General features: G+C 40.9%; 2 protein-coding genes across 4 annotated transcripts in view; both read left to right on the top strand.

Annotated features, from left to right (window-relative positions):
• The first annotated feature begins 68 nt into the window (after positions 1–68).
• On the top strand, positions 69–18,330 carry RAB2B (RAB2B, member RAS oncogene family). Its single transcript, XM_044230491.1, has 8 exons — positions 69–187; positions 414–485; positions 3,672–3,739; positions 10,816–10,898; positions 11,114–11,206; positions 14,934–15,045; positions 15,642–15,710; positions 16,714–18,330. The coding sequence occupies exons 1-8, from the start codon at positions 142–144 to the stop codon at positions 16,819–16,821; spliced, it is 651 nt and encodes a 216-aa protein (XP_044086426.1). The 5' UTR covers positions 69–141; the 3' UTR covers positions 16,822–18,330.
• A 2,882-nt stretch (positions 18,331–21,212) lies between these two features.
• The window catches only part of CHD8 (chromodomain helicase DNA binding protein 8), a 62,914-nt gene continuing 56,185 nt past the window's right edge, over positions 21,213–27,941 (top strand). For all 3 annotated transcript variants that reach the window (XM_044231283.1, XM_044231281.1, XM_044231279.1), the window contains exon 1: positions 21,213–21,313. The gene's annotated coding sequence lies outside the window, so the exon portion shown is untranslated. The remainder of the gene's footprint in view (positions 21,314–27,941) is intronic.

Raw genomic sequence — 27,941 nt, 5'->3', positions numbered from 1 at the left:
CGAGAGAGGATTTCAGGGGAGAGCAATAGAGACGTGATCTGGGCTAGAGGGGCCAGAGATCGGTCGATTGCGCGGCTAGAGAGGCCGGAGGTAAGTGGCTGTAGAAGTCGGGCGGACCCGGAATCCAGAGGAAACGGGACCATGACTTATGCTTATCTCTTCAAGTACATCATCATCGGGGACACAGGTAAGCTGCGGGCGACTGCCCTCACGGCTGGGGCGGGGATCCGAAGTTCACAAATCGGGGCGTGGGGCGGGGCTCATTTAGTGGGCTGGGCGATTAAATGAAGAGCGGGCGGGGGCGGGGCGGCCGGGGGCGGGGCTCGGGGCTCCCCTTCCCCAGCCCCGGACGCCCGGACTCGAGATTGTTCTTGGGCCGCGTGACTGGTAGAATGTGCGTCTTCCTTTTTTAGGTGTGGGGAAGTCATGTCTCCTCCTGCAGTTTACAGACAAGCGGTTTCAGCCTGTCCACGACCTCACAATAGGTAGGTCCACCTACCTGTCGCAGAAGAGATAACGAAACCTGACTAGCTGAAGTGGGAAGTTAGCTGGCTTCGGTATTCCAAGTGAAAAGTTACCTTTTCCTATTTTTAAGCTAGTCGAAAGTTATGGTAAATAAAGAGTGACTAACAGTGCTGATAAATGGGGAGTTAATCATTGAAAGGTAACTTCAGAGATGGGCGTGAGATATGGGTTCATTGCCGTGGGGCTTTTACCCCCTAAATATAATTTGTATGTTTATGGAAAATTCCACGAAAGCTTAACTGTTTATTAAAAAACTCACCTTGTTTTGTGGTAAGTTAGTGCAAACGTCACATATGTTTTTCAAAGTGACCACCAACACGCAGATATTTTTGTGTGTTGGAGAGGAAGTAGTAAATCCGAAGAGCCCTCCCAGACTTGAGTTAGAAGGTAGATGAAACAAATAACTTTTAAAGAAAAGAGTATAGTAGAATTCCAAAATCACACTGGTGATAATGGAGGCATAAACATTTGCTGCACATTTGTATTAAGGCAGGGGCCTCCTGGGACTTTAGCAATCCCTTCCCCATAATCTCCATAACCCAACTCCAAATGAGTAATGTATATGAAACTAGCTTTCTTGCCATGCAAATGCAGTTTCTGAGTAGAATCCCTAACGCCGGGGCGCCAGATCGGCTCAGCGAGCTAAAGCCTCGGTCTTACGCTCTGGTCATGATCTCAGGGTCCTGGGATTAGGGTCTTGGGATCTGAGCCCCGCATCAGGCTCTCTGCTCAGCGGGGAGCCTGCTTCCCCCCACCCCTCTGCCTGCTTTCTGCCTGCTTATGTTCTCTCTCTGTCAAATAAATAAAATCTAAAAAAATAAAATAAAATCCCTAACTTCTATTCTTACCATATTACTACTTCCAGATACCACCTTATTGAAATCTGAAGCTACTTCTGCTTCTGTACACCTTATTCAAAGCCAAATAAGTAATGGGGTTAGAAAAGGATTTAGAGGATAACATCTACAGGAAAATATCTTTTTAAGTTAATATGAAGTGAGCACAGTGTAAAAGGTGCTAATGATATATAGTGCTTAACTAGGCAAATTTGTGCCTGTCCTTACGTAGTTTATAGTCTGCCAATATAGGAGGTGGGGCTGGAACAGATGCTGATAACTAAATTCCTATGGTAAAAGGGAAGGAGAGGCTGCTACCTCTATCTGGAAAGGCTGAAAATTGAGTGAATGGGAGTTAGCCTGGCACAGGGGTTGTAGCAATGGAAAGGTGGTCAGGGCAAGAAGAGAATGATGTTTGCAAATGATCAGGAATGTCTGATCAGACTACCTTTGGAAAAGAAAGTGATTTAATATGGCTGGAGCATGAAATTTCAAGTGAAGAGTGATAAGAAATAAAGCTGGAGAATAAATTAGAGACCAAGTTATAAAACAGCTAAAGGTAATAAGTAAGTGACAAAATTCAAAAAAAATATTTTATTTATTCATTTGATAGAGCGAGCAAGTGAGAGAGTACAAGCAGAGGTAGCAGCAGAGGGAGAGGGAGAAGCAGACTTTCTGCTGAGCAGGGAGCCTGATGTGGGGCTCATCCCATGCCCCTGGGATCATGACCTGAAGTGAAGGCAGATGTTTAACCCACTGAGCCACCCGGGGGCCCTACAAATAACAAATTTTAAAGTGGAGGAATGAAGTGATCAAGTTTTTGCTAGTAGACTCTGTTTCTTTCTGAATTCAGTATTTTTTTTTAAAGATTTTATTTATTTATTTGACAGAGAGATCACAAATAGGCAGAGAGTCAGGCAGAGAGAGAAGGGGAAGCAGGCTCCCCACTGAGCAGAGAGCTCCATGTGGGGCTTGATCTCAGGACCCTGAGATCATGACCTGAGCAGAAGGCAGAGGTTTAACTCACTGAGCCACCCAGGTGCCCCTGAATTCAGTTTTATATACCAAGATAAGATACTTGGATAGAAAATACATGCAAGATATAAGGATCTCTGAGTGCATAACTGGGGGAAATTGGATAGAAGACAAGCTCTATTTTTTTAATTCACTATTGAAATTCCATTTCTGTTGTCCAGAAAGGAAAAAAAAAATCTAGTGATTTTTTTTCACTAGTTATCACTGTTCTTGATAAAGCAGTCTAGAGTAGTAAGAAACATTTTTTTGTGTCTTACTAACTGCAGCATATGAGAGAGATAGTCCAGATAATGTTGTGTGTGGAGCCACTGAATAGGCATCTATCAGCCCTTTAGTAGAAGCTAAGTTTTAGTGTTTTTTCTTACTCAGAAATCAGAATTCCTCTAGTAAAAGTACCATATGAAAATAGACCGCAGGACAAATTGTCTGACTTAAGATCAAGTATTTTCAAAATTTTTTAAAGATTTTATTTATTTGTTTGACAGTGAGATCACAAGTAGGCAGAGAGGCAGGCAGAAAGAGGGGGAGGCAGGCCTCCTGCCGACCATAGAGCTGGACATGGGGCTCGATCCCAGGACCCTGAAACCATCACCCGAGCCGAAGGCAAAGGCTTAACCCACGGAGCCACCCAGGCACCCCAGTTATTTTCAATTTGAGTAACCTTCAATTTTAAGTTTTGTCCTAACATTACTTGAAAGAAGATGAATGCCAGGTAGACTAAAACGTTTATTCAGACTGTCAGTTTCCATAATCCTATGAGGAAGGCTATTTTCTGATGAACTGTGGGAATTAGTAGAGATCTGAAATGTATCATTCTTGAGAACATATTTCTTAGGTAGGCTCTTTTCTCAAACAAAAAATTAAGGAATTGCAAAAAAGGAAATACCGGACTAGGGAATGACTTCGAGAAAATTTCAGGAAATACTTCAAAAATTTTCGATTTTTTTAAAAAGTTACAAAACTAAATGAAATTTAAGTATTAATATTACTAAAAATTTATGCACCTTTTCTACTTCTTAATTAGTTTCATCTCCATATCTGCTTTTTGGTTACATTCCTGAAGTCATTATCACCTAGATTTTAATTTTTAATTCTAGGAGGAAAATGAAAGTTTAAGAAACACAAAATTAGTTGTAGCAAATAGCAGTAATAGGCTTAGTGGTATTGAGTGCAGACAGAGAAGCAGTCAGTTGGTATATTGGGGAAAAACATGAACCTTTCAACATGGGTGATGTTCATGAGAATCACATCCTTTGTTTTGCTCTTCACTGACAGGTGTAGAGTTTGGGGCCCGTATGGTCAACATTGATGGAAAACAAATCAAACTGCAAATCTGGGATACGGTAAGAGAGAACAGAATTACTTAGTCCCTGACCAAGATCCAAACAGAACTGTAAAGGCTGATGGAGGGGCAAGGGGCTATGAGGGTGGGGATGATGGTAAACATAAGAGTAGGGGAAGAATTTTCACTTTTATCTGTTACAGTTAAAATTCTGAATGCCGTATCTTTGTATTTTTATTTTAAATTATTCAGGTAGTGTATGAGTTTGTCCTAGTAAAAATAAAAGCAAATGATGTAAGTGTATAGAGTAAAATTTGAATGTTCCCTTTTACACACATAAACCTCTTCCTTCCATTCCTGGTTTCTGCCTATGTGAATGTTTCAGTGGTTATACTTCAAGACTTTTTCTTTGTGTTTAGATACATATACATGTACAAATGTATGGTAGTGATTTTGTTCTTATTAGTTTTACTTGTATAGAATCACCGCTGAGTAGAACTAGCTATGTGAATTAGTTTTTTTACTTAATAATTTCTGTGTTTTGGATACTTCATGTAGATTCATATATCTCTATCTCATTCCTTTTAACCACTGTATAGACTCATTAAAAAGTCTGTAACATCCAAAAAAAAAAAAAGTCTGTAACATCATTTATTTAATGATCCTCCCAATGATTGAAATTCAGGTTTTCAGTTTTTACTTTCGCAAATTTTCACTCAATGTCCTTGATTACCACATATTTATGCAAATGTTTGAGAATTTCTGTGGAATGCCTGCCTAGAGATGGAAATTCTGGGTCAAAGTTTACGCATATTTGAAAATTTGATGAATGTGGTACTCCCAAAATTTAGCTTGACTTTGTACAATTTTGTTTTATCCACGTAAATTGCTTTTACATATATTATCTCATTTAATTTTTATCTTTTCTTTTCTCTAAGGAAAATAATACCCCATCTTTATTTGAATTTAAAGAAAGCAAGCACAGAGTTGCTTAATATTCAGCTAAAATCTGTTCTTATTTACTTATTATTTGATTTTTTTTTTCAAAACTCAAGAACTGAAGCCCGTAGAGTTATAAGCAGTAGAGTGATTTTCCTTTTTTTCTCCCTTTCTCCTCCTCCCATCCTCCGTCTCCCTATGCATGCAGGTATCTGTCTTAAAAGTACAATTGATCCTTGAACAACATATGTTTGAATTGTGCAGGTCTGTTCATATGTTAATTTTTGTCAGTAAGTGCACTATGGTACTGTAAGTGTATTTTAACAGTTTATTCTCTAGCTTATTTTACTGTAAAAATACAATATTTAATGATTTGTTGATTAACATGATATATTATGGGTAAGTCTTCTGGTCAACAGTAGGTTATTAGTAGTTAAGGTTTGGAGGAGCCGAAGTTATACGAGGGAGTTATATGACTGCATGGTGGCCAGAATCCCTAACTCCCCTCTTGTTGCAGAGTCAACTGTAAGTTAACTTGCAGTTTTAAGTTAACTTGTTAACTTGTAAGTAAGTTGCTCTAAGCCCTTTTTGCAGTCTTTTTCTGGTGGCCTCCATGGTTGTTACCATTTCTGGGTGTGCTGATTTATTAGGTGCTTTTAACTAGAATCATATTCTCTTGTACATTATTTGGTTGTATTTGCAAGTATTTTAAAACCTTTTGCCCTTCTGAACAGACTTACATCTCTAATAGTGGAAGCACTAGCCATATACCTCTGAATATTCCACACTTGCTCTTTTTTTTTTTTTAAGATTTCATTTATTTATTTGACAGAGAACACAAGCAGGGGAAGTAGCAGAGGGAAGTGGAGAAGCAGGCTTCCTGGTCAGCAGTGAGCCTGATGTGGGGCTCCATCCCAGGACCCCGAGATCACCACCTGAGCCGAAGGCAGCCACCCAACTGACTGACCCACCCGGGCACCCCACAAACTTTTTTTTTTTTTTTTTAAAGATTTTATTAATTTATTTGACAGAGAGTGAGGGAAAACAAGCAGGGGGAGTGGGAGAGGGAGAAGCAGGCTTCCCACCAAGCAGGGAGCCTGATGTGGGGCTCAGTCCCAGGACGCTGGGATCATGACCTGAGCCAAAGGCAGACGCTTAATGACTGAGCCTCCCAGGAGCCCCTATATTTGAAATTTTTAAGAGATTCCTGTCTATAATGTATTGTGTTTCTTGTTTGCCGTTCTCTGGGTAACCCTGATCATTTTTCCCTTGTCAGTCCTGATCTACTCCTTGTTTACTCAAGTTAGTTTCCCATTTTGTTGACCCCCATTCTCTCACATACTCCCAAAGTCATCCTACATGAAAATATTTAGGGATTATCATGAAGGGAATTTTTATTTTTATTTTCTTAAAGATTCCTTTTTTTTTTTTTTTTTTTGGGCCGAGATCACAAGTAGGCAGGCAGAGAGAGAGTTGGGGAAGCAGCTCCCTGCTGAGCAGAGCCTGATGTGGGGCTTGATCCCAGGACACTGGGATTATGACCTGAGCCAAAGGCAGAGGCTTTAACCCACTGAGCCACCCAGGCGCCCCATGAAGGGAATTTTTAAAGAGATCAGGTTACCTAGTGCTTTGTTGTCACTGTTCTGGTTATTGCTAAGGATTTAGAGAGCTGTATTACCTTTTTTTTTTTTTTTTTTTTTTTTTTAGTAGGCTCCATGACCAATGTGGGGCTTGAACTCACAACCCTGAGGTCAAGAGTTGCATGTTCCACCAAGCCAGCCAGATGTCCCTGGAGAACCGTATATTGTTTTTATCTCTTTTCATTCTGTACATATGGTTGTACATATTGTACATATTGTACAAATAACCCATGCTAAATGAGGAGGCGTTATACTCTAGTTAATATAAAATACAGGTCAATCCCAAACTTATTTGTGTTTTACTTCAATAATGCATTTTGATTCTTAGGAAATGAGCCTTTCTGACTCATAGGAATAAATACTTCAAACGACAGTTGACCCGTAAACAGTGTGGGGGTTAGGGACATAAATAGTCAGAAATCTGCATATGACTTTTGACTCCCCCAAAACTTAACTACTTTTTAAATAAATTTTATTTATTTATTTTAAGTAATCTCTACATCCAACGTGGGGCTTTGGCTTGAACTCATGACCCTGAGATCAAGGGTCACATGCCATTCTGACTAAGCTAGCCAGGCATCCTCAAAAACTTAGCTCCTAATAATCTCCTGTTGACCAGAAGGGTTACCCATAACATAAAAAAATCGATTAACACATATTTTGTTTCTAGTAAGCTAGAGAAAAGAAAATGTCGTTAAGAAAACCATAAGGGAGGGGCACCTGGGTGGCTTAGTGGGTTAAAGCCTCTGCCTTCAGCTCAGGTCATGATCTCAGGGTCCTGGGATCAAGCCCCATGTCTGGTTCTCTGTTCAGCAGGGAGCCTGCTTCTCTTCCTCTCTCTCTGCCTACTTGTGATCTGTCTGTCAAATAAATAAATAAATAAAATCTTAAAAAAAAAAAAATAAGGGAGGGCTGCTTAGGTGGCTCAGTGGGTTAGACATCTGCCTTTGGCTCAGGTCATGATCCCAGGGTCCTGGGATTGAGCCTTGCATCGGGTCTACTTGGAGGGGAGCCTGCTTCTCCCTCTCCCTCTGCCTGCACTCCTCCTGCCTGTGTGCGTTCTCTGTCAAATAAATGAATGAAAGTCTTAAAAATAAAACCAAAAAAACCCTTAAGGGAGAGGTGCGCCTGGGTGGCTCAGTTAGTTAAGCATCTGACTCTTGATTTCAGCTCAAGTATTGATGTCAGGGTTGTGAGTTCAAACCCTGCATTGGGGCTTAAAACAAAATTAAAAAATTGAAAAAGAAAACCATTAGGGAGTAAATGCATTTACAGTGCTGTGCTATAAAGAATCCGTGTAAATGAACCAGAACTGTTCAAACCCATGTTGTGTGAGGTTTAGTTGTATGTATCTTGAAACCATAATACAATTCTTCCACTTGGGAGAAATTCACAAGGTGTTAATTATTTTTATATACTTTATATCTTCATCTTAATTCTATGCTGATTCAGATTTGTTTATTGGGGTTGGATAAAGATACCTAATATCATTGATGAACTAGAATGAGATGAAGAAGTAAATGGATTTAGTTTTTGATTTTTAATTTTTAACTTAAAAAAATACATTTTATTTATTTTGGGAGCGAGAGAGGAAAAAAAAAAGTTGGGATGGGGCAGAGGGACAGTGAGAAGCAGACTCCCCACTGAGCAGGGAGCCCGACATGGGGCTCAATCCCAGGACTCTGGGATCTTGACCTGAGTGTAAGGCAGATGCATAACTGACTGAACTGGTTTTTTTTTTTTTAAATTATTTATTTATTTTAGAGAGAGAGCTTGAGACATGCTTGCAAGCAGGGGGAGGGAGCAGAGGGAGAAGGAGAAAAGCAGACTTCTCGCTCAGTGGGGAGCCCAACATGGGCTTGATCCCACCACCAGGACCTGGGTTGAAATCAAGAGTCAGACACTCAACCGACAGCTACCACCCAGGCGCCCAAGGGATCTGTTTTTAAGAGGCATTTTCTGATGAGCCCCTGGAAGTATTTTTGGCTGCTAAAGTTAGATGCTGCCATGTGCTTCAACCATCATAGGTCTCCCTCAAGATTTCCCTTTAGTTCCTAGAACAACACAGGGAGGGAGGGGCCTTTTAACAGCAGCAGAAGAGAAGAAAAAGGTAAAAGCAAAATGGGAATCAAATAATTTAAGACCTAAAACTATTTGGGACTAAATAAAACGGTAAGTGAGCTCTTAGAGAGGAAAAACATGTTTTAAATCTTTTTTTTTTTTTTTAAAGATTTTATTTATTTATTTGACAGAGCGAGATCACAAGCAGGCAGAGAGGCAGGCAGAGAGAGAGGAGGAAGCAGGCTCCCTGCTGAGCAGAGAGCCCGATGCGGGACTCGATCCCAGGACCCTGAGATCATGACCTGAGCCGAAGGCAGCGGCTTAACCCACTGAGCCACCCAGGTGCCCAAAAGAAACTTTTTTTTTTTTTAAGATTTTATTTATTTACTTGACAGACAGAGATCACAAGTAGGCAGAGAGGTAGGCAGAGAGAGAGAGGAGGAAGCAGGCTCCCTGCTGAGCAGAGAGCCCAATGTGGGGCTTGATCCCAGGACCCCGAGATCATGACCTGAGCCGAAGGCAGAGGCTTATCCCACTGAGCCACTCAGGCGTTCCCCACATATTTTAAATCTTAAAGTAACATTAGGGACGCCTGGGTGGCGCAGTTGGTTAGGCGACTGCCTCCCGCTCAGGGCGTGATCCTGGAGTCCCGGGATCGAGTCCCACATCAGGCTCCCAGCTCCATGGGGAGTCTGCTTCGCTCTCTGACCTTCTCCTCGCTCATTCTCTCTCTCAAATAAATAAAATAAAAAAAAAAAAAAAAAGAAACTGTCATTTAAAAAAAAAAAATCTTAAAGTAACATTAATATTACCAACAAAGTCCTTTTTTTTTTTTTTTTAAAGATTTTAATTATTTCTTTGAGAGAGAGAGACACAAACAGTGAGAGAGGGAACACAGCAGAGGGAGTGGGAGGGAGAAGCAGGCTTCCTGTGGAGCAGGGAGCCTGATGTGGGGCTCCATCCCAGGACCCCGGGATCATGACCTGAGCCAAAGGCAGATGCTTAACAACTGAGCCACTCAGGCACCCCACCAACAAATTTTTTTTTTTTTTTTTTAAAGATTTTATTTATTTGAAAGGCAGAGATCACAAGGAGGCAGAGAGGCAGGCAGAGAGAGGGAAGCAGGCTCCCTGCTGAGCAGAGAACCCGATGCGGGACTCGATCCCAGGACCCTGAGATCATGACCTGAGCCGAAGGCAGCGGCTTAACCCACTGAGCCACCCAGGCGCCCCCCACCAATAAATTTTTAATTTTGGTGTTCTAAGAGGCACACAGCTCACTAAAACATTTGTATTATTCTTATAGAAAGAGAGTTTCATGTTTTTGGAAAAATAACCTTACAATTAATGAACTGGAGCTCTCTTCTCACCTTCAAACCCAGGTTTAGATTGTATGATGTAATAGCCATTACCCAATGAGCCATTAGCCCAAAAGTTTCTTTTGGGCACCTGGGTGGCTCAGTGGGTTAAGCCGCTGCCTTCGGCTCAGGTCATGATCTCAGGGTCCTGGAGCTAGGGTACAAGCCTTGGAGCTAGGGTACACTAAGATCCTGAGTTTAATTGTGTATTCAGTAGTTACGGATTTTATAACTTTTGACTAATTACCCCTTTGAGGTTCAGTTTTCCTATTTGTGTTATTATTAGTATTCACTGAATACTATTCACTAATATTATTAGTATTCACTCTCTCTGCCTGCCTCTCTGCCTACTTGTGATCACTCTCTGTTAAATAAATAAATAAAATCTTTAAAAAAAATTGCTCAGTTATAAATATCTTGGCCCCATTTGGAAATGAGATGAGTATAAATTTTTTTTTTTTTTTTTAAGATTTTGTTCATTCATTTGACAGAGACAGACATAGGGAGAGAGGGAACACAAGCAGGGAGAGTGGGAGAGGGAGAAGCAGGCTTCCTGCTGAGCAGGTAGCCCAATGTGGGGCTTAATCTCAGGACCTTGGGATCATGACCTAAGCTGAAAGCAGACACTTAACAACTGAGCCACCCAGGCACCCCTGACTATTTTTTTTTTTTTAAAGGAAAACTCTGTCCTGGACCGTGGGCTTCTTTCCCTATTCCTTGTTCTTACTTGCTATGACAAGATCCCTTGGTAGTCCCATCTTTAGTGGTGGAACACTAAGTGTCAGTTAGCGTATACCCAAATTAAGTGCTTTGTATCTGACTGCTTTTCTATGTTGACCCATTGGAATGGACCCAATTGCATTAGACAAGGAATTAGCATTCTAAAATAGTTTCCTTTTTACAGATAAAAGAATATAAATAGGTTAATGTGCTGTGTTCAGCATCATGTGGGGATTGAAATGCTCTTGAGTTTCTAGTCTTATTTCCAGTTGTTCTCTCCTAGAGGATATTGGAAAATGTATGAGAATGTCTTTGTCATAAAGTTAAGTCCTTTGTGTTAGAGTGGCATGTGATCAAGTCCTTTCTCTGGAAATAACCTGGTTTTGTTGGGATTTTTTTGTTGCCATGTTGGTGGGAAAGGCTGGGCAAGAATCCTTCCGCTCTATCACCCGTTCCTACTACAGGGGAGCAGCTGGAGCACTGCTAGTGTATGACATCACCAGGTGAGTCAGATCAGGTAGGCAGGAGGGAGCCTTTTCCCCATGTTCTCAAAATCTTTTTCTTTCCTGTGTTCTGGTTCTGGTAAGAATACTAAAGGGGAAAGGCTTCTCTAATATTTTCTTTTACACATGTAACTTTTCCCCTTTCCCATGTGTTTGGAATTCCATTGGCATTTTGAAATGGATCTCTGATCCACTTTTAAACTTTCCTGCTGTAGGCGTGAAACCTTCAACCACCTAACCTCCTGGTTAGAGGATGCCCGGCAGCACTCCAGCTCCAACATGGTTATCATGCTGATTGGGAATAAGAGGTAAAATTTTACTTGTAGAAATAATAAGGACCAGAAGTCATGTTAAGTGCTCTGTGGACATTGAACTAATTGGTCCCTAAACTTTTTTAGTTTATGGTGCTCTTTATTTAAAAAAAATAAAAAAATAATTGTGGTAAAATATGCATAAGGTAGACTTTCATTTTAACCATTTTGTTTTTAACGTTTTTATTTACTTAGAAAAAATGCATGCATGAGGAGAGAGAGAGACAAAGTGCGCACAAGCAAGGGGAGCAGCAGGCAGAGGGAGAAGGACAAGCAGACTCCTCACTGAGCAGGGAGCCCACGTGGGGCTCAATCCCAGGATCCTGAGATCATGATGAGGGTCAAAGTCAGACTCTCTTTTTTTTTTTTTTTTTTTAAAGATTTTATTAATTTGACAGAGAGGGAGACAGCTAGAGAGGGAACACAAGCAGTAGGAGTGGTAGTGGGAGAGGGAGAAGCAGGCTTCCCACTGAGCAGGGAGTCTGATATGGGGCTTGATCCCAGAACCCTAGGATCATGACCTGAGCTGAAATCAGGAGTTGAAAGCTTAACTGACTGAACCACCCAGGCACCCCAATTTTGTACTTGCTTTTTATCATAGCAACTGCCAAAAATTCACGTTCCACAAACATATGCAAATATTGAACAGGATTTGTTTTGATCTGACAGTGATCTTGCAAACAGTCTTAAGCTTACAACTCATGTGGTGGTTTTTTTTTTTTTTAAAGATTTTATTTATTTATTTGAGAGAGAGACAGTGAGAAAGAGCATGAGTGAGGAGAAGGTCAGAGGGAGAAGCAGACTCCCCATGGAGCTGGGAGCCTGATGCGGGACTCGATCCTGGGACTCCGGGATCATGACCTGAGCCGAAGGCAGTCGTCCAACCAACTGAGCCACCCAGGCATCCCTCATGTGGTGTTTTTTTTTTTTTTTTTTTTTTTAAAGATTTTATTTATTTATTTGACAGACGGAGATCACAAGCAGGCAGAGAGGCAGGCAGAGAGAGGAGGAAGCAGGCTCCCTGCTGAGCAGAGAGCCCGATGTGGGGCTCGATCCCAGGACTCTGAGATCATGACCTGAGCCGAAGGCAGTGGCTTAACCCACTGAGCCACCCAGGCGCCCCTCTCATGTGGTGTTTTAATGTTGAGTGTTAACTGGGTTTCCCTCGAAAATTTATCCTGTGGCAAAAAAAAAAAAAGAAAGTATCCTGTGGCACTCCTGTGGGTTTGTAGTAGTGCCTAAAGTGTACCATTTGAGAGAGCTGTGACCACAGACTTATTATACTTATTGATTTGAACTGTGTTCTAAGTGTATATTTGCCAGATCCTGAGAGTACAAGGTGAGAAAAGAAGAGTAATGCCCCTGATTCTATGGAGCTTATAGTTATTGGCGACATAAATATTAAATATAAAGGGATTTATGTCTAATTACAAATTGTGATAAATACAGTGAAGGAAAGAAAGGTGCTATAAAAGAGAGTAACGGTACTATTTTTAATTTTTTTAAAAACTTTATTTTTTTTCAGTGTTACAAAATTCATTTTTGATGCACCACACCCCTGTGCTCCATACAATATGTGCCCTCCTCAATACCCACCACCGGGCACACCCCCCACCCCCTCCCCTCCAAAACCTTCAGTTTGTTTCTCAGAGTCCATAGTCTCTCGTGGTTTGTCTCCCCGTCCGATTTCCCCCAGCTCACTTCTCTTCTCGATCTCCCCATGTCGTCCATGTTATTCCTTATGCTCCACAAGTAAGTAAAACCAGGGTACTATTTTTAATTAAGGGTGATGGTTAAGCTGGAATCTGAAGGATAGGTAAGAGTTCAGTGGGCACAGTTTGAAAAAGAGAAAAGTATCAGATAGGTTGAGCAAACTGAAAACCTTGAACTGGGAAGAACCTTGGCAAGGTCATGGCATTGAAGGAAATCAGTATGTTGGGCTGAATCAAGGGGGAATGGTACAAGATGTGGTTGGGAAGGTAAGCAGGGGCCAGAATTCAGCACTTCAGTCCTTACATATTTTATTCTAAATACAGTAGGAAGCTTTTAAGAGTTTTAAGCAGAGGTGTGGCTTGATTAGATTTTAAAAGATCACTCTGGAGGGGAGCAGGGGTTGAAGTGGGATGTTCATTTCAGTAGTCTAAATGTGAATGATGACGTGAACTCAGGTGAACTCAGAGAGAGGGAAAATGGTGACACATATTAAGGTGCATTTTGGAAGTTCCTTGCTTTGGGATGAATTGGGTATTTGGAATGAAGAAGGAAAAGGTGTTGAAATAATGACGTCCTGGATTTAGCTTCTGTGCTGAATGGAGATGTGGAAGCCTGGGGCAGAAGCAGTTAGGGGGAAAAGATGAAGTTCTGTTTTGATGTATGTGTTGGGGGCCTTTTACACATCAGACTAGAAATGAAGAACAGACAAATAGAGGAGATCTGGAGCTTAGTGGAGCAGCTGGTCTAGTGTAGACATTTATGTATGTATGTATGTATGTATGTAGACTTTACCTGTTTATCTGACAGAAATCACAAGTAGGCAGAGAGGCAGGCAGAGAGAGAGGAAGGGAAGCAGGCTCCCTGCTGAACAGAGAGCCCGACGCAGGGCTCGATCCCAGGACCCTGGGATCATGACCTGAGCCGAAGGCAGAGGTTTTAACCCACTGAGCCACCCAGGCGCCCCTAGGTGTAGACATTTAGATGGGTAGTCCTTCCCTGGTCTTCACACAGCTGGTGAATGATAAATAGATATTTTATAGATTTGCTGTTCTTTTGTGGGCTTACTTTTTTTTTTTTTGTAAGATTTTATTTATTTGACAGATAGTGAGAGAGGGAACACAAGCAAGGGAAGTGGGAAGGGGAGAGCAGGCTTCCCACTGAGCAGGAAGCCCAATGTGGGGCTTGATCCCAGGACTCTGGGATCAGGACCTGAGCGGAAGACTGTTAACAACTGAGCCCCCTAGGCGCCCCACTGTGGGCTTACTCTTTGATTTCTTTTAATCGTTGGAAGACTGGAAATCTCTGAAATGCAAATTTCCAGTTAGAAAAATGGAAATCATACAGTCCATCCTTACCTTATCTGAAGCCTTTTATCCTTTCTTGTCATAAAGTCTTTCCATATACCTGATTCTGTTTCTCAGTCTGTGGCTGTATCTTTCTTCCCCTCATATCACCCAACTTTATACATTTTTGTCTTGAGTCTTTTATTTCCCTGGTGGCAAGCTGCTATTATATATGTTATTATGAGACCTGTGAGAATTAAGACAGCTGTGTTCTTATTCCTGACATTCTCTGTTCTTACGGGTTGATTCCAGTAAAGGAGGAAGACACTGCTATGGGATGGGGCATCTGACTTTATGGGATGGGGCTTTCTCCTTTCTAACAATTGTAATTTCCCTTTTATCTTCTTTCCTTGGCTCTCACTGGGTCTCATTCTAAAAAGAAACATGGAGCACAGTAAGCCTTGAGTAACTGTGGGGCTTGCCTAACTTTTTATAAATCCTTTTTTCCATAAGAGAATACGGTATTATCCTCAACCATGCAGTTAAAGAACAATTTTCCAAGAAGCTACAGAAATCAGTAACCCTGTATAAGAGAATGTCATGTAGGATCTACATTTTTTATGTATTATTAATTGGTGGTTGAAACAGCCATGGGATTCTTTTAGAGTAAGAGTTTCTTCTTTTACTTGGATCTCCTTTTAGTTGTCTTCCCAATTAATCTCTTGCAGTGACTTAGAGTCCCGTAGGGATGTGAAGAGAGAAGAAGGAGAGGCCTTTGCTCGGGAGCATGGACTTATCTTCATGGAAACTTCAGCCAAAACAGCCTGCAATGTTGAAGAGGTATTACTTGGGAAAGAATAGGGAAAGCTTTTGGGAGATGACATCATATTTTTATTCTTTTATTCAGAATTTTCTTCTGTAAGACCATAGGTAGGGAAAGGATATCTTGTGGTCCCTTTGACTATATGTCTCCCTTTGAGGGAATTGTCTTTTTTTTTTTTTTTTTAATTTTTTGCCTTGATTCCTACAGTGGAGTTTCTCTTTTGCCTTGTGTAACATTAATTAGTAAGTGTGGATTAGACACCAGTGTTATTTGTAAATATTTTAGTTGGAGGGTCTCATGGGTTCTACTGTAGCTATTCTGAAGCCTGCTATTGACTATATCTTTAGTAATTATTTGAGAACACAGCATGTTTGTTTTGTTTGGAGAAGGTGCCAATCTAGGGAACATTTTGGGTCAGTATCAAAATACCATATAATCCCTGTTTTCTTTTTGAAAGAGCGACTTTGGAGTGGTGGCTTCTGTATTTTTATTCTGGTCTCAATGGTTCCTAATTCATACCTTAGAAGTCCAAGTGGGAATAATATTTGTATTTCCTTTTTCTAATTTCTCTATCTAAACTTGAGCCTAATAATATGATTTATGTCTCTTTCAGGCCTTCATTAACACAGCCAAAGAAATATATAGGAAGATCCAGCAGGGTTTATTTGATGTCCACAATGAGGTGAGAAAGGGTCGGGGGGGCTGACTGTTAACTTTGTTTTGTGTTAAAGAGGACAAGAAATTTTCTATAATGTAAGCATATCCTTTCTAACATCATGCTATTTGAAGCTATTATGCCAAATTATACTTGATTTTTTTTTAATGTTGGGCCACAAATCTGTCATCATTTTCTGTTTTGTTGTTTTTCCTCAAGTCTGGGGCCCAGAATGCTTGAAGAGATGATTACTTGGTAATGTAAAATGTTTATACAATATGGGAAGTTTTCTTTGCAACCTCAGTTTTTACTATCCCAGTGTTTAAGGGTGATGTAATTCTTAACTGCTCAATTGGGCCATTTCTGTAAAGCAGATTCTATATCAAAACAAAACAAAAAAAACCTTTTTTTTTTTTTTTTTTTTAACTTAAGCACAGAGACATTTATTGTTAGGGTAAATCTTACATTCAAATGGGTTTTAACAAAACAAAAAAGAATTATATGCTAATATCTACTCTTTCACTCCTCCTGCTCTTACCTAATCTCATCCTGATTCTGCACATAGCTGTGAAACCTAAATACAGCTATCACTTTAAAAATGGGCACAAGACAGGTGCCTAGGTGGCTCAGTCCGTAAGCATCTGACTCTTGATTTCCGCGCAGGTCAGGATCTCAGGGTTGTGAGATCAAGCCCTGCGTTGGGCTCTGCACTGGGCTTGGAGACTGCTTAAAGATTCTTTCTCCCTTTCCTTCTTCCCCTTCCCCTCCTCCCTCCCTAAAAAAAAAAGAAATGGGCGTAAGAGTCACTTGTAGTCCTCCATAATACTTATATCTGAACTGGTTATCTCATCTTTATTGTTGAAGATTATTGTTCCACAACTGTTCTACAACAGTTTGGCTAGGGCACATGGTTACCTGCCAAAGCCATATCTGCTTCTAGAAAATGTAATTTCTGATTTCTCTTTTTATTCCTTTTATCCCAGTTACTTTAGCACTGAGGTGGGAACTCTTGATTTTTTTTCTTTTACAGGCAAATGGCATCAAGATTGGTCCTCAGCAGTGTATTTCAACATCAGTAGGAACCAGCGCCTCCCAGCGGAACTCTAGTGAAATAGGGTCCGACTCCGGCTGCTGCTGAATATCTAGTCTGGACTCTTTTTTCCTTCCTGGAACAGCTTCAGATCAATAGGCTTAAAGAAAGAGGTCTTACTTGCTCTGGCTGAGAAAAGCCTCTTTTCAAGGTGTGATGTTTTGCCTTTCCACTTAAAGACCAGGGAAGAACTTGGGCCCTTACTGACTTGTCCTCCTTCAGGGACGTGAGCATTCCCTAAAGATTAGGGCTCTTCTCATCCTCCTATTTTAATTTCTAAAATGTTAGGATCAAAGTTGATTGTCATGGTAGCTCAAAAATAAATTATTTTATAAGCATACACAATTGGCTCCCTACCAGGAATTAGTAACAAGGGTCTAGGACATTCTGCTTGAGCACTTGATTTTACTGTGTTCTGGCTGGCTGGCATTTGGATGGTGGACCCTGTATCTGGGAATTTCATTGATTGTTTTCACTTGCCACTTTGTAAGAGTTCTTGGAGAAGGCAGTTCCTTCAACTTGAACTGCTCAAGGATGCTGAATAATTTTCTCTCATCCTGTTGCTAGTTTCTCTGTCTCAGAGTAACTATAAAACTTTTGAGAGCAGTGGAGTTGTTCCTGGACCTGGGGCTACTTACTATCATCACTACCTAAAGGAAACCTCTTTCCCTGTTTGTTTTAGGGACCAGACCTAACACTGCAGTGTCTTTCACCAAATTAACCCCTTACTGTTTCACCACACTTCTCAACAAGACCTGTTTAGACTTTCTAATCAAGCTAATCTGTTTACTGGACATAATATGTTTATTTCCACTTTTATGCCTTTGCATATGTCCTATTCTCTGCTAACATTATACTCTGTCCCCCAATTTTTCCTTCAGAAAGCCTTCTTTGACCTAGGGACTTCTAAATAATTATTGACCCAGCACCCCTTAAGCTTTCATATGTTCATATGTATATTTATTTATATTTATGTTACTTTGTAAATTTGTTTTGTGTGTGGAATGTGTCTCCCATCTAGGCTGTAAGCTCCTTGAGAGCAGGAACCATGTTATCCCTTTACTTTTGTAAACTGCTTCTTCCACTGTTCCTTCACAGTGCCTAGTGCTACTTACTATGTGATCATTGGACTTGACTGATGTATTTAAAGACTTGGAACAAGTTTATTGTAGACTGCAGAGGAAACAAAAGGCTTGAGTCATCTCTTTGTAACTCTCTCAGTTTCTTTCATCTGCTTACCCTAGATTCCATACTGCTCTTACCCCTTGTCCTTCTCTCCCTTTCCTGGCTTTTTGCCTCCATTCCATGCAGCATACAGTAAGGCTGTCAGCTTCCAAGTAGTCAAATAAGTGGGTACCTCCAGCCATTTTTCTTTTCAAGGGCATTTACTAAAATGCTAAGCAAATTTGCCTTGCTTCACTCATCAGGCAGCCTTCTGGGTCAGTTTTTGTATCTTCTGCCTTTATGTCCCTTTCTCTTCCACAGCATTGAGGTCTCATGAATTTTTCTAATTTTTTTGTTGAAGAATTGTTTCATTATTAAATATATATGCATGTATCCAAGCAGCTCATATTTCATGTGATTTTTCTGATTTTATCCTAAACCTATGTAGATACTCTCCTTCTAGGAAATTGTATCAAAGGTATTGGAAGAAGCCACTTTGAGATACACTCATTTTTTAAGTTTTTATTTAAACTGCAGTTAACGTACAGTTTAGTTTCAGGTGTACAGTATAGCGATTCAACACTTCATACATCACCTGATGCTCATAAGTGCAGATACATAGATTTGCTCTCCTGTAATAGTAATAATAGTTAACACTACACCACAGGAAGTTGGGAGAACATTTGGGGTAGTGCTTTGATTATGCTTTTCTAAAAAATCCTACCTCATTCCAAAAAGGATTTGAGGCTGTTGACTTTGGGGTTAGCCTGCCCCCCTAATGCCTGGGACAAAACTAAATATAATTTTTTAGTTTCTGTACAGAAATTTCCAAGCCCCAGGGATTCTGTCATTGGTAACTGGAGGGGTACCTGTCTCGCTCAGTCAGTAGAGCATGGACTTGGTGTTGGGATTGTGAGTTTGATCTCCCTGTTGGGTGTAGAGATTACTGAAAAAATTAAACTTAAAAATGCAAAGCACTCATAACCTTCTGTACTTGGGTGTTTCACCAGTGGAAGGAAAGCATGAGAAAAATACTTGGGCAAATTCATGACTTGTACTGATAATTGCTGATACTCAGAGTGAAATGGTCATGAAAAATTACAGGAAGTTTCCCCTCCTCCATGTGAAGAATGGTAGTTATGAAGTAAAAAGGGCATTGTTTGACTTTTAAAGGCCAGCACCAGGGGCACCTTTCTGGCTCAGTTGATAGAGGAAATGACTCTTGATCTTGGGGTCCTAAGTTCAAGCGCCCCCCCCCCCTCCGGCCCCCGTAGTGGCAGGTAAAGTAAAGTAGCAGTCTTTTTTCTTGAAAAGCAGGGGTGGGCAGGACCACTGGAAATCTTTCTTATAACAAACAGTCTAAATCCTACTACTTACAGATCATAGCATTTAGTAGAAATTAGTAGAGCAGGCCACAGCCTTTCCCTTTTCCATAAATGCCTGCAACTTGTTCCTTTGATAGATTTATTTTGTACTAAATAAGCAAAAAGAACCTACTGGTTTTCATTCCATAAATGTAATTAAGGTCATTGCTGTATATGCATCTATAGACAAACACCAAAGTCACAGTTGGTAAATTGTTTTGGTAAATTCTAATACCTCAAATTGATAATGATGATAGCAGTAGCCAAGGGGAAATTTGGCCAATGGATTTTTGCTCAGTACATAGGGAAATGTATTTGGCCAAGTCTTAACTACTCGTGTGATACAAAGTATTGATTCCTATGATTCCTTACCCTCTCTGAGTTCCTGTTATGTGTGACTATGCAAATATGTTATTCCTTGAGAAATACCTTTTTTTTTTTAAAGATTTTATTATTTATTTGACACAGATCACAAGTAGGCAGAGAGAGAGGGGGAAGCAGGCTCCCTGCTGAGCAGAGAACCCCATACTGGGTTTTGATCCAGGACCCTGAGATCATGACCAATGGCAGAGGCTTAACGCCCTGAGCCTTCCAGGCGCCTGGAGAAATACCTTTAATGATCTGAAAGGACTCCCTTCACTCACAAGTTCAAAAAGCAAAGCCTACCTGTAGCAAGTTGTAATCGCAGTAGAAGTGTATACTAGGAAATATAGGGAAGTGTCATTGAGCACAAGAGAATTTCATCTACAATAATTTTTATTTTAAGATTTTACTTATTTATTTGACAGCACAATCAGGGGAGCGGTGGGCACAGGGGAGAGGGAGAAACAGGATGCTCGATGAGCAGGGAGCTTGACATGGGGTTGGATCCCAGGATCCTGGGATTATGACCTGAGTGGAAGGCAAACATTAGCCGACAGAGCCAGGCAAGCGTCGCCTACCTGCAAAAAAATTATTTCCTTTCTATTGTAACTGCTATTAACAGGAGATTATTCTCTTTCAGCCTACGTTTCTAAGGCTGTCCTCTGATGACCCTCTTCACTTATAATCTTTGCTCGAAGGCTTCCATCATGTGCTCTATCGGTACTCACACATTTGAGCCTGTTGGTTAATTTGGGGTCTTTAAAAAATAGTCTTCCCTAAACCCTGTTCATTTATGTGAGACTCTCAGGCCCCTGTACTGGCAAACCCAACACTGGAAAACTTGCAACTGAAGCATTAGGATTAGAAGCATCTAGAATATATATAACCTACGTTGGTCTTATGCTGATACTCTAAGTGGTGAGGTGTCTATAAAGGACTGTGAAAACGCACTCTCATTCCAAAAAAAAAAAGATTTTTGTTGCAGCTTTGATTTATATCTCTTCACTCATATGGGGGGGATGGTGGTTGCCTGTAACCACATTAAGCCCTATTCCTGACCATCCTGACTGGGGACATAACGTATGTTATGGTCCTGACCATTCTGATTACATAACGTATGTTGGGGCTGGATCTAAGTAGTTCGACAGAACTCGGAAAACGGCTTCAAACTCCTTAAAATACTCCTTCCTCTTTACCGTCCCCAAGGTACCGGCCGGATCCAAGATGGCTTCCCTAAACAGGTAACAAAATGTTTTCGTTTAGAGCGCCCCCACCGGCGGGGGTTAAAAAAAAAAAAAGATGCCGAGAGGCCTAAACGCCTGTGAATTGAGCAGTCAAAGGCAAGCTGCAGCCAGATTTTATTTTCAATCAGGCATATCTGTGGTTGCCTACGTACCCTTCTCAGCCTTTTAGGACCTCCTACTCTCGAGAGACTTCCTGGATGGCACTCACACTACCTTGCTGGAAGAGGCCGGGCATTAGCCCTGCCATTGGTGGGTTGCGGGGTAGGTGGGCGGAGCCGAGGGAGAATGGACTACCAGCAATCTAGATTGAGGCGAGGGCTGGCCATGCTCCGCCGGAAGGCGCCTTGTTCTCCGAGAGGGTGAGTTGAAACGCTGGCTGGAAAGGAAGCACCGGGACTTGTTCAGGTAGGCTTCCCGTTCACGCCTGCTCATCACTGTCGGTCCAAGAGTCTTTGCAAAACTAAAGCTCTTAGAACTGGTTTCAGTAACTCATCCTCCTCCTCGCTCCCCCGCTCCTTACGCGTCCCTCAGTTGTGAGGGATCAGGTGCTGGGTGATGCTCTGGACTGAACCATTCTCTTTTGTGAAAGGCCGGGGGAGAGGGCGGCTGCTGGGCCACGGGGCCTGAGTTGGGCTAAGTCGAGAAGGGGGCTGCCCTGCCGCTGTGGGGTTTTTAGGGCTTGTCATTGCATTACTGGGCGTGGTGTAGATTTGAGGCAGCTCCTTGTTCTCCTTGCCCCTTCAACGGAGAGAAAACTCCCCGGCTCCTTTTGGTTACTCCATACTTTGGTCTCAGAAGTGGGAGGTTAGGGTTTTTTTCTTTTTTTCTTTTTTTTCCCCTTCGTATTTTAATAATAAAGGTGGGTAGGAAATGTTGGGGTGAGCGTGTGCACATTGTTATAGGTTATTAGGTATAATTTTTGTGGGTCTTTGGGAGGGAAGATCGGGCTTTTGAAGAATGTTTATAGATGTGGGACAAGAGGAGCTTCAGCTTTGCATTTCCATTGACAGGTCTGCAGAGCTTACTGGTCTTCCGTTGCATTATGTAAACTCTTCACTAGCTGGAGACCCCTCCCCCTGCCTCAGAGCGAATGCAATTTCTTTATTTACCTGTCTCTAGTGTCGCAGGAAATTTTCCAGCCATTGCAGCAGTTGTGCAAGTGCAGCAGCTTCTGCCCTTAAGGGGCAGCCCTGAAGTGATTAAGGGGTTCAGAGAAGTGTATAGTGGAGGTGTATGGGCGTATAGATGTTTAGCAGACCAATCTTTTTTAAATGATTGAGCATATTGAGCTAGTTGTCGGAGACTTAAGGACTTGATGTCTTGTCCTAATGGAATTGCCCCAGATTCAAGCCATAGGAGCTGCGTTTTCAGTGTCTGCTGCATCCTACTCTCCCACCAGCATCCACAAATTATTTACTCATTGTGTTGTTCTGAGCCTGTCGGTTCAGTCAGGGATTCTCCGACTGGGTTATCCTTAGAGTCGGCTGAGGACCTCTGGGGTGTGGGACAGTTAAGGTGCTAGACGGTGAGTTTGGGATTTGAATACGGCCCTCTGTTAGTTAATTAGATAATGTCTTCTGCTAAGGAATTTCTTTTGTAGTGCTCACCAGACTTTAGAACAAATTGTGGTTTTTGGGACTTATCCCACCTCTTAAAAGAGAGTTATAAAGAAAACATTTTCTATTTAAGAAGACCTGGGTTGCAAGAGTGGCATGCCAGTGGGTCTGCGAGGCATGATGAAGGACATTGGCCAAAGAGAGGGTAGGTGTGTGTGAAGACACAGGCCTGGCAGAAGGTCTAAAGCTACAGGAGCAAAGGAGTAATGGATTGGGATCTGGGAGTTGATGGAGCAGTGTATGGGTACTTGCACAGTTCACGCCTTCCCCGTGTTTGATGTATCATGTACATCTCGCCTTTTCATTTTTCAGCTCTCAAATTGACAAAATCCACTTATTTAGACATGGGTAGAAAATGATAGAAATAGATAGAAATTTATTGAACTGGTGTGAATCACCAGGAAAGACAGATCTTGTATTTTCTGGGACAGCCTTCTCTGCAGCACCACCAGGTGATGGGGTGGAAGAATCTTGGCATTGTGGTCACCACGACTGCAGAGTTTTAGTTATAAGAGGGGAAAAAATACGATATTTTATATGGAGGGTCTGATAGGTACCCATACGTAAGGTAGGACCGTGAGGGGGAATCAGTCTTTAAAAGAAATCATTGTACCCATTTCCTTTGAAAAGGATGAGTTTTTTTTTTTTTTTAAAGCTAAACTATCACATAAGATTAATTTGTGGGTGCCAAGAACTGTACTTGCTTACTGAAAGAATGAGATTTGATATTGTCATCTGTGGAAGGACTGTAACATTCTTAGAGCATTGAGATGAATGTTAATGTTTTGAAGATACTGTTTGTCCACTGCCCTCCAAGAGTTGTCTTCTGAGCCTACATTGAGCCTGATATTTGGGGGATAAACAAGAAAAATATTTTCTGGCCCCTCATCCTTACTCCTAAAAGTCATTCCACTTCTGGAGTTGCATTTGGACAAGTCCCTGATCTGCAGGTCTTTGCATGACCTACCTTGCACTACTGTGACCAACCTAGTATTTACTGTTTTTTTTTTTTTTTTTTTTAAAGAGATAGCTTTTTAAAAAAAATTTTATTTATTTATTTGTCAGAGAGAGAGGGAGAGAGAGCGAGCACAGGAAGACAGAGAGGCAGGCAGAGGCAGAGGGGGAAGCAGGCTCCCTGCCGAGCAAGGAGCCTGCGGGACTCGATCCCAGGATGCTGGGATCATGACCTGAGCTGAAGGCAGCTGCTTAACCAACTGAGCCACCCAGGCTTCCCTAGTATTTACTGTTTTATCATTAGCAGTCGATTCATTGATACAGTGTCATTTCATATTCTGTTTGGTTTAACCTTTTACGTCTCTTCTTTGATTAATTTTTCATTCTTTTTCTCACAAAGTTGGTGGTCTTCCTTTCAAACTTCTGTTAACAATTTTGTTCACTTTGCTTTTTGTTTTGATATTGTGATATTTTTGCTTCTGTCTTGTTGAGGCCTTTTTTTTTTTTTTTTTAATTTTTTAAATTTATTTATTTGACAGAGAGATCACAAGCAGACAGAGAGGCAGGCAGAGAGGGAGATAGAGGGAAGCAGGCTCCCCACCGAGCAGAGAGCCCGATGTGGGACTCGATCCCAGGACCCCGAGATCATGACCTGAGCCGAAGGCAGCGGCTTAACCCACTGAGCCACCCAGGCGCCCTTGTTGAGGCCTTTTAAAGAGAAGCAGAGACCCTACTTTTCAAGATGTGTTCTTTTGGTATCTGGTACTCAAGTGATAGTGTATTTTTATATAACAAAGCTGTTGTACAGCTGTTTACTATTGTCTAAAGGTTTATTTGATCATTTATTACATTCTAAGTTTTATCCTGGATAACCTTTCCCCACCTTAACCTTTGTTTTGTTTTGTGTGTACAGGTGTATCAAGTTGTATTTGTGCTCTTTTTTTGTGTTTTCTCACTCTTTCATATTGCCTGTAAGATTTTCATTGTAAGGGCTCCTGGGTGGCTCAGTCATTAAGCATCTGCCTTCCGTTCAGGTCATGATCCCAGGGTCCTGGGATCGAGCCCCACATGGGGCTCCCTGCTTGCCAGGAAGCCTGCTTCTCCCTCCCCCTCTACCCAACTCCCCCTTCTTCTGTTCCCTCTCTAGCTATGTCTCTCTGTGTCAAATAAATAAATAAAATCTTTAAAAAAAAAGATTTTCATTGTATTTCTGTTGCAAAATAAGCCTGCCTCTTTGTAGTTAACTGGATGTTTTCAATTTAAACTACAAAATGTGTTAGTCTCTGAGATTTCTCATGAACCTGTTCTGTAGGTAACATTTCTTTTGCCCTCTTTATTATCCACTATTTTCTATCCTTCACTATGCTCTTGGTTGTTTAATGTCACATGAAGGAAAATGGTCAACTTTAAAATATCTTTTTTTTTAGACTGATAATTCTATGCCTTTTATTTAGTGTTGTTTTGTTTTTTTTTAAGATTTTATTTATTTATTTGACAGAGACACAGCGAGAGAGGGAACACAGGTGAGTGGGAGAGGGAGAAGCAGACTTCCCACTGAGCAGGGAGCCAATGTGAGGCTCATCCCAGGACCCAGGGATCATGATCATGACCTAAGCCAAAGGCAGATGCCTAACGACTGAGCCACCCAGGCACCCCGTTCAGTTTTTTTAAGACTGATTGTAAAATATCTTAATTCTTGTCTTCAGATTGCAGCAGGAGCTTTTAAAAATAAAGCAGTTAATTTCTACCTACCAATGTATGTTACGGTATAATAATAATAAAAAAAAGCAGACATAAACAGAAAATGGACTGGCATTGATAATTGCTTTCCATTTGTCTTCAGCAGGAATGGATATTTTGAAATATATTCCAAGCAGTAGAGTGGCATAGGGAATCTAGACAATGTTCTAACCCCTTCAAATTCAGACTATTCAAGTATAATCTCATTCGTTTGTTTGATAAGAGTTTCCAGAACAGGAGACTCACTCATAATCTAAGTACCAAAAAAAAAAAACCCACCAAAATTTAAAAAATTACTTATTCTTATGCTTAATTATTAGGAAGAGATTGGTTTTATCATTGAAGAATGAAACATCCCTGGGGCTCCTGGGTGGGTCAGTTGGTTAAGCATCTGACTCTTGGTTTCTGCTCAGGTCATGATCAGGGGTCATGGGATTAAGCCCCAAGTCGGGCTCTGTGCTCAGAGGGAATTTGCTTGAGGTTTCTCTTCTTCTACACCTTCCCCCTCTCTCTGAAATAAATAAATAAGTCTTGAAAAAAAAAAATAAATAAAACATCCCTGACTTATCCCCTCTGTATATTTCTGGAGAAATTTACTGTGTATGGTTTCATTTCATTTGATATTTTCAGTGTTCATTTCATTTTAAAAAGGTAATTAAATGACATACTACTGAAATTACTAGGTGATAATGGGACTGTGCTTTTTGTCTCTCCTGTATGTCAGTTACTTATATGTAATAGTTATAATTTTTTTGGTAATGTCCCAATATTCTAGTAATTTGTAATTCTGTAATAACACCTTTTTGTTTTGAGAGTCTGTAATTCTCCTAAGCCTATGTCAGTATCTTTCTGAAAAAGGTTATATATTAACTGAATTCTTAATTTCATCCGGGAGGAAGGACATTCAGGAGCTGTAGTCTTAACGGGTTTCTCAAATTTTCTTTCATGGTCATTATAGTAAACCTTTGGAATATCCTGCTTTTATTTATTCTCCTACTACCTACTTTGGGAATGCACTATGTCTTTGGGGATTATTCCTTTGGGATATATTCAGTAGTACATTGTCCCATTAGTAACATGGGAATTTCATTTTGGTTGGTTCTAGAAGAAACCAATGAATTCAGTAATTGAGCTGCCTATTTAGAGCCCAGATCATAACAGAATTTCTTAGTAGAACATAATCTAAATTTTCTAGTACAGGTATCAGATATACAGCAGTAAAACATCAATCTAAGTAAACTGAATGGGAAGGTTTTTCTGGATTTTTGAACAGGGGCTACCAAATTCCATGAGCATGAACCCTTCACTCAGTGTTTTCGTCTTCATTGCTTCCATGCAGTATTTAGTTATTCTTTATTCTCCTTGTCTGGGGAGTGGAGCACATTAGTCATTTCTTTGTTTATTTACACATCAATTCTCATATAAAATGTAGTGCTTTTGCCTGTTTTTCAGGTATACTTCCTGTTGGCAGGGGTTGGGGGGGGTGCCTTCTTCATGAGGCCTTAAATATGTATTGGTAATGGTCGCTTCCGTTCACAGCTGTCCTGAAAGTCATGGGAGTCAAGAGTCAAGGTGGTTGGATCTGGCCATGTGAACTATCAAGGGGCAGCCTAGTCAGTTGGAGACCTATATGTTCCACAGCAGGCATTGTGAAATAAGTGAAGTACTGTAAGATAGACACTGGCTTCATTCCTACAAACACAAAAAATGATTAATGGAATTACCTGTATGTTGCTCTAGACACTAGGGCTAGTTGAAGTCTTTTCCATGGTTTTAAGGTTAAAGGGCTGTACTGCTTTCTCAGAGTCTTTTCATCCTGCCCAGCAGTCCTGCTATTCTAATTGTGAAACTTTTACATCTATTTCAGTATCCCACCATTCTGCTTAACAGACCAGCACAGCCAAGTCTCTAAGGAGTAATTCTGCTTTGAGAGAGACTTTTAATGGTACACTTTGAAATTATTGGATAGGGAATAATAAACTGCTTTCCATTTGCCTACTATGTGCCAAACATTGTACATTATTTTTTAATCTTCAGAGTAACCCTGAAATGTGTGTGATGTTAGCTTCATTTTACAGAAGAGAAAAAATAAGACTTAGTGAGGTTAGGTAACTTAGCCAGGAGTAGGACTCTGGTCTGTCCAACTTCAAAACCCCATTCATGATCCAGCCTACCCCCACCGAAAAGTTTAGTGCTGACCCCTATGTCTTTGGGAACTGTCTTTGACCACAAGAGGCCAAGTAGGCATTTGGTAGCCTGTTATAGCTGTACCTTTCACAGTTGAAGAACCTTGAGAATGTAAGATTTATTTTTGTCTTTGTATCTCTGTTAAAAGGAAAAAAAAGAATAATAGTTTGTTTCCATTAACTTAGTTGAAGATAAGATTATGTGAAATACTTTAAGTTCTTTTTTTTTTTTTTTTAAAGATTTTATTTATTTGACAGACAGATCACAAGTAGGCAGAGAGGCAGGCAGAGAGCCTGATGCGGGGCTTGATCCCAGGACTCTGGGATCATGACCCAAGCCGAAGGCAGAGGCTTTAACCCATTGAGCCACCCAGGCGCCCCGAAATACTTTAAGTTCTGCAGAGGAAATTCACTTGGTCAGTCTTGCAAATAACTATTTTTTAGCCAATGCAAGTCAAACTAGTCCACTAAATTTAAATTTTCATTAGTCTCATGTCACTGGGGTCATTTTTTGTGCCTGGAGGCATAAGTGTAATA

The sequence above is a fragment of the Neovison vison genome, chromosome 13, assembly GCF_020171115.1.
Source record: "Neovison vison isolate M4711 chromosome 13, ASM_NN_V1, whole genome shotgun sequence".
NCBI lineage: Eukaryota > Metazoa > Chordata > Mammalia > Carnivora > Mustelidae > Neogale > Neogale vison.
The sequence above is the reverse complement of the archived record's forward strand: the minus strand, read 5'-3'. Positions and strand labels throughout refer to the sequence as shown.

Excerpts from the sequence above, each read along its gene's own strand:
- RAB2B (XM_044230491.1), top strand. The coding sequence starts at position 142 with ATGACTTATGCTTATCTCTTCAAGTACATCATCATCGGGGACACAG. Across the intron at positions 188-413 it reads CATCATCATCGGGGACACAG|GTGTGGGGAAGTCATGTCTC; the intron begins GTAAGCTGCGGG and ends TTCCTTTTTTAG. Across the intron at positions 11,207-14,933 it reads ATGCTGATTGGGAATAAGAG|TGACTTAGAGTCCCGTAGGG; the intron begins GTAAAATTTTAC and ends AATCTCTTGCAG.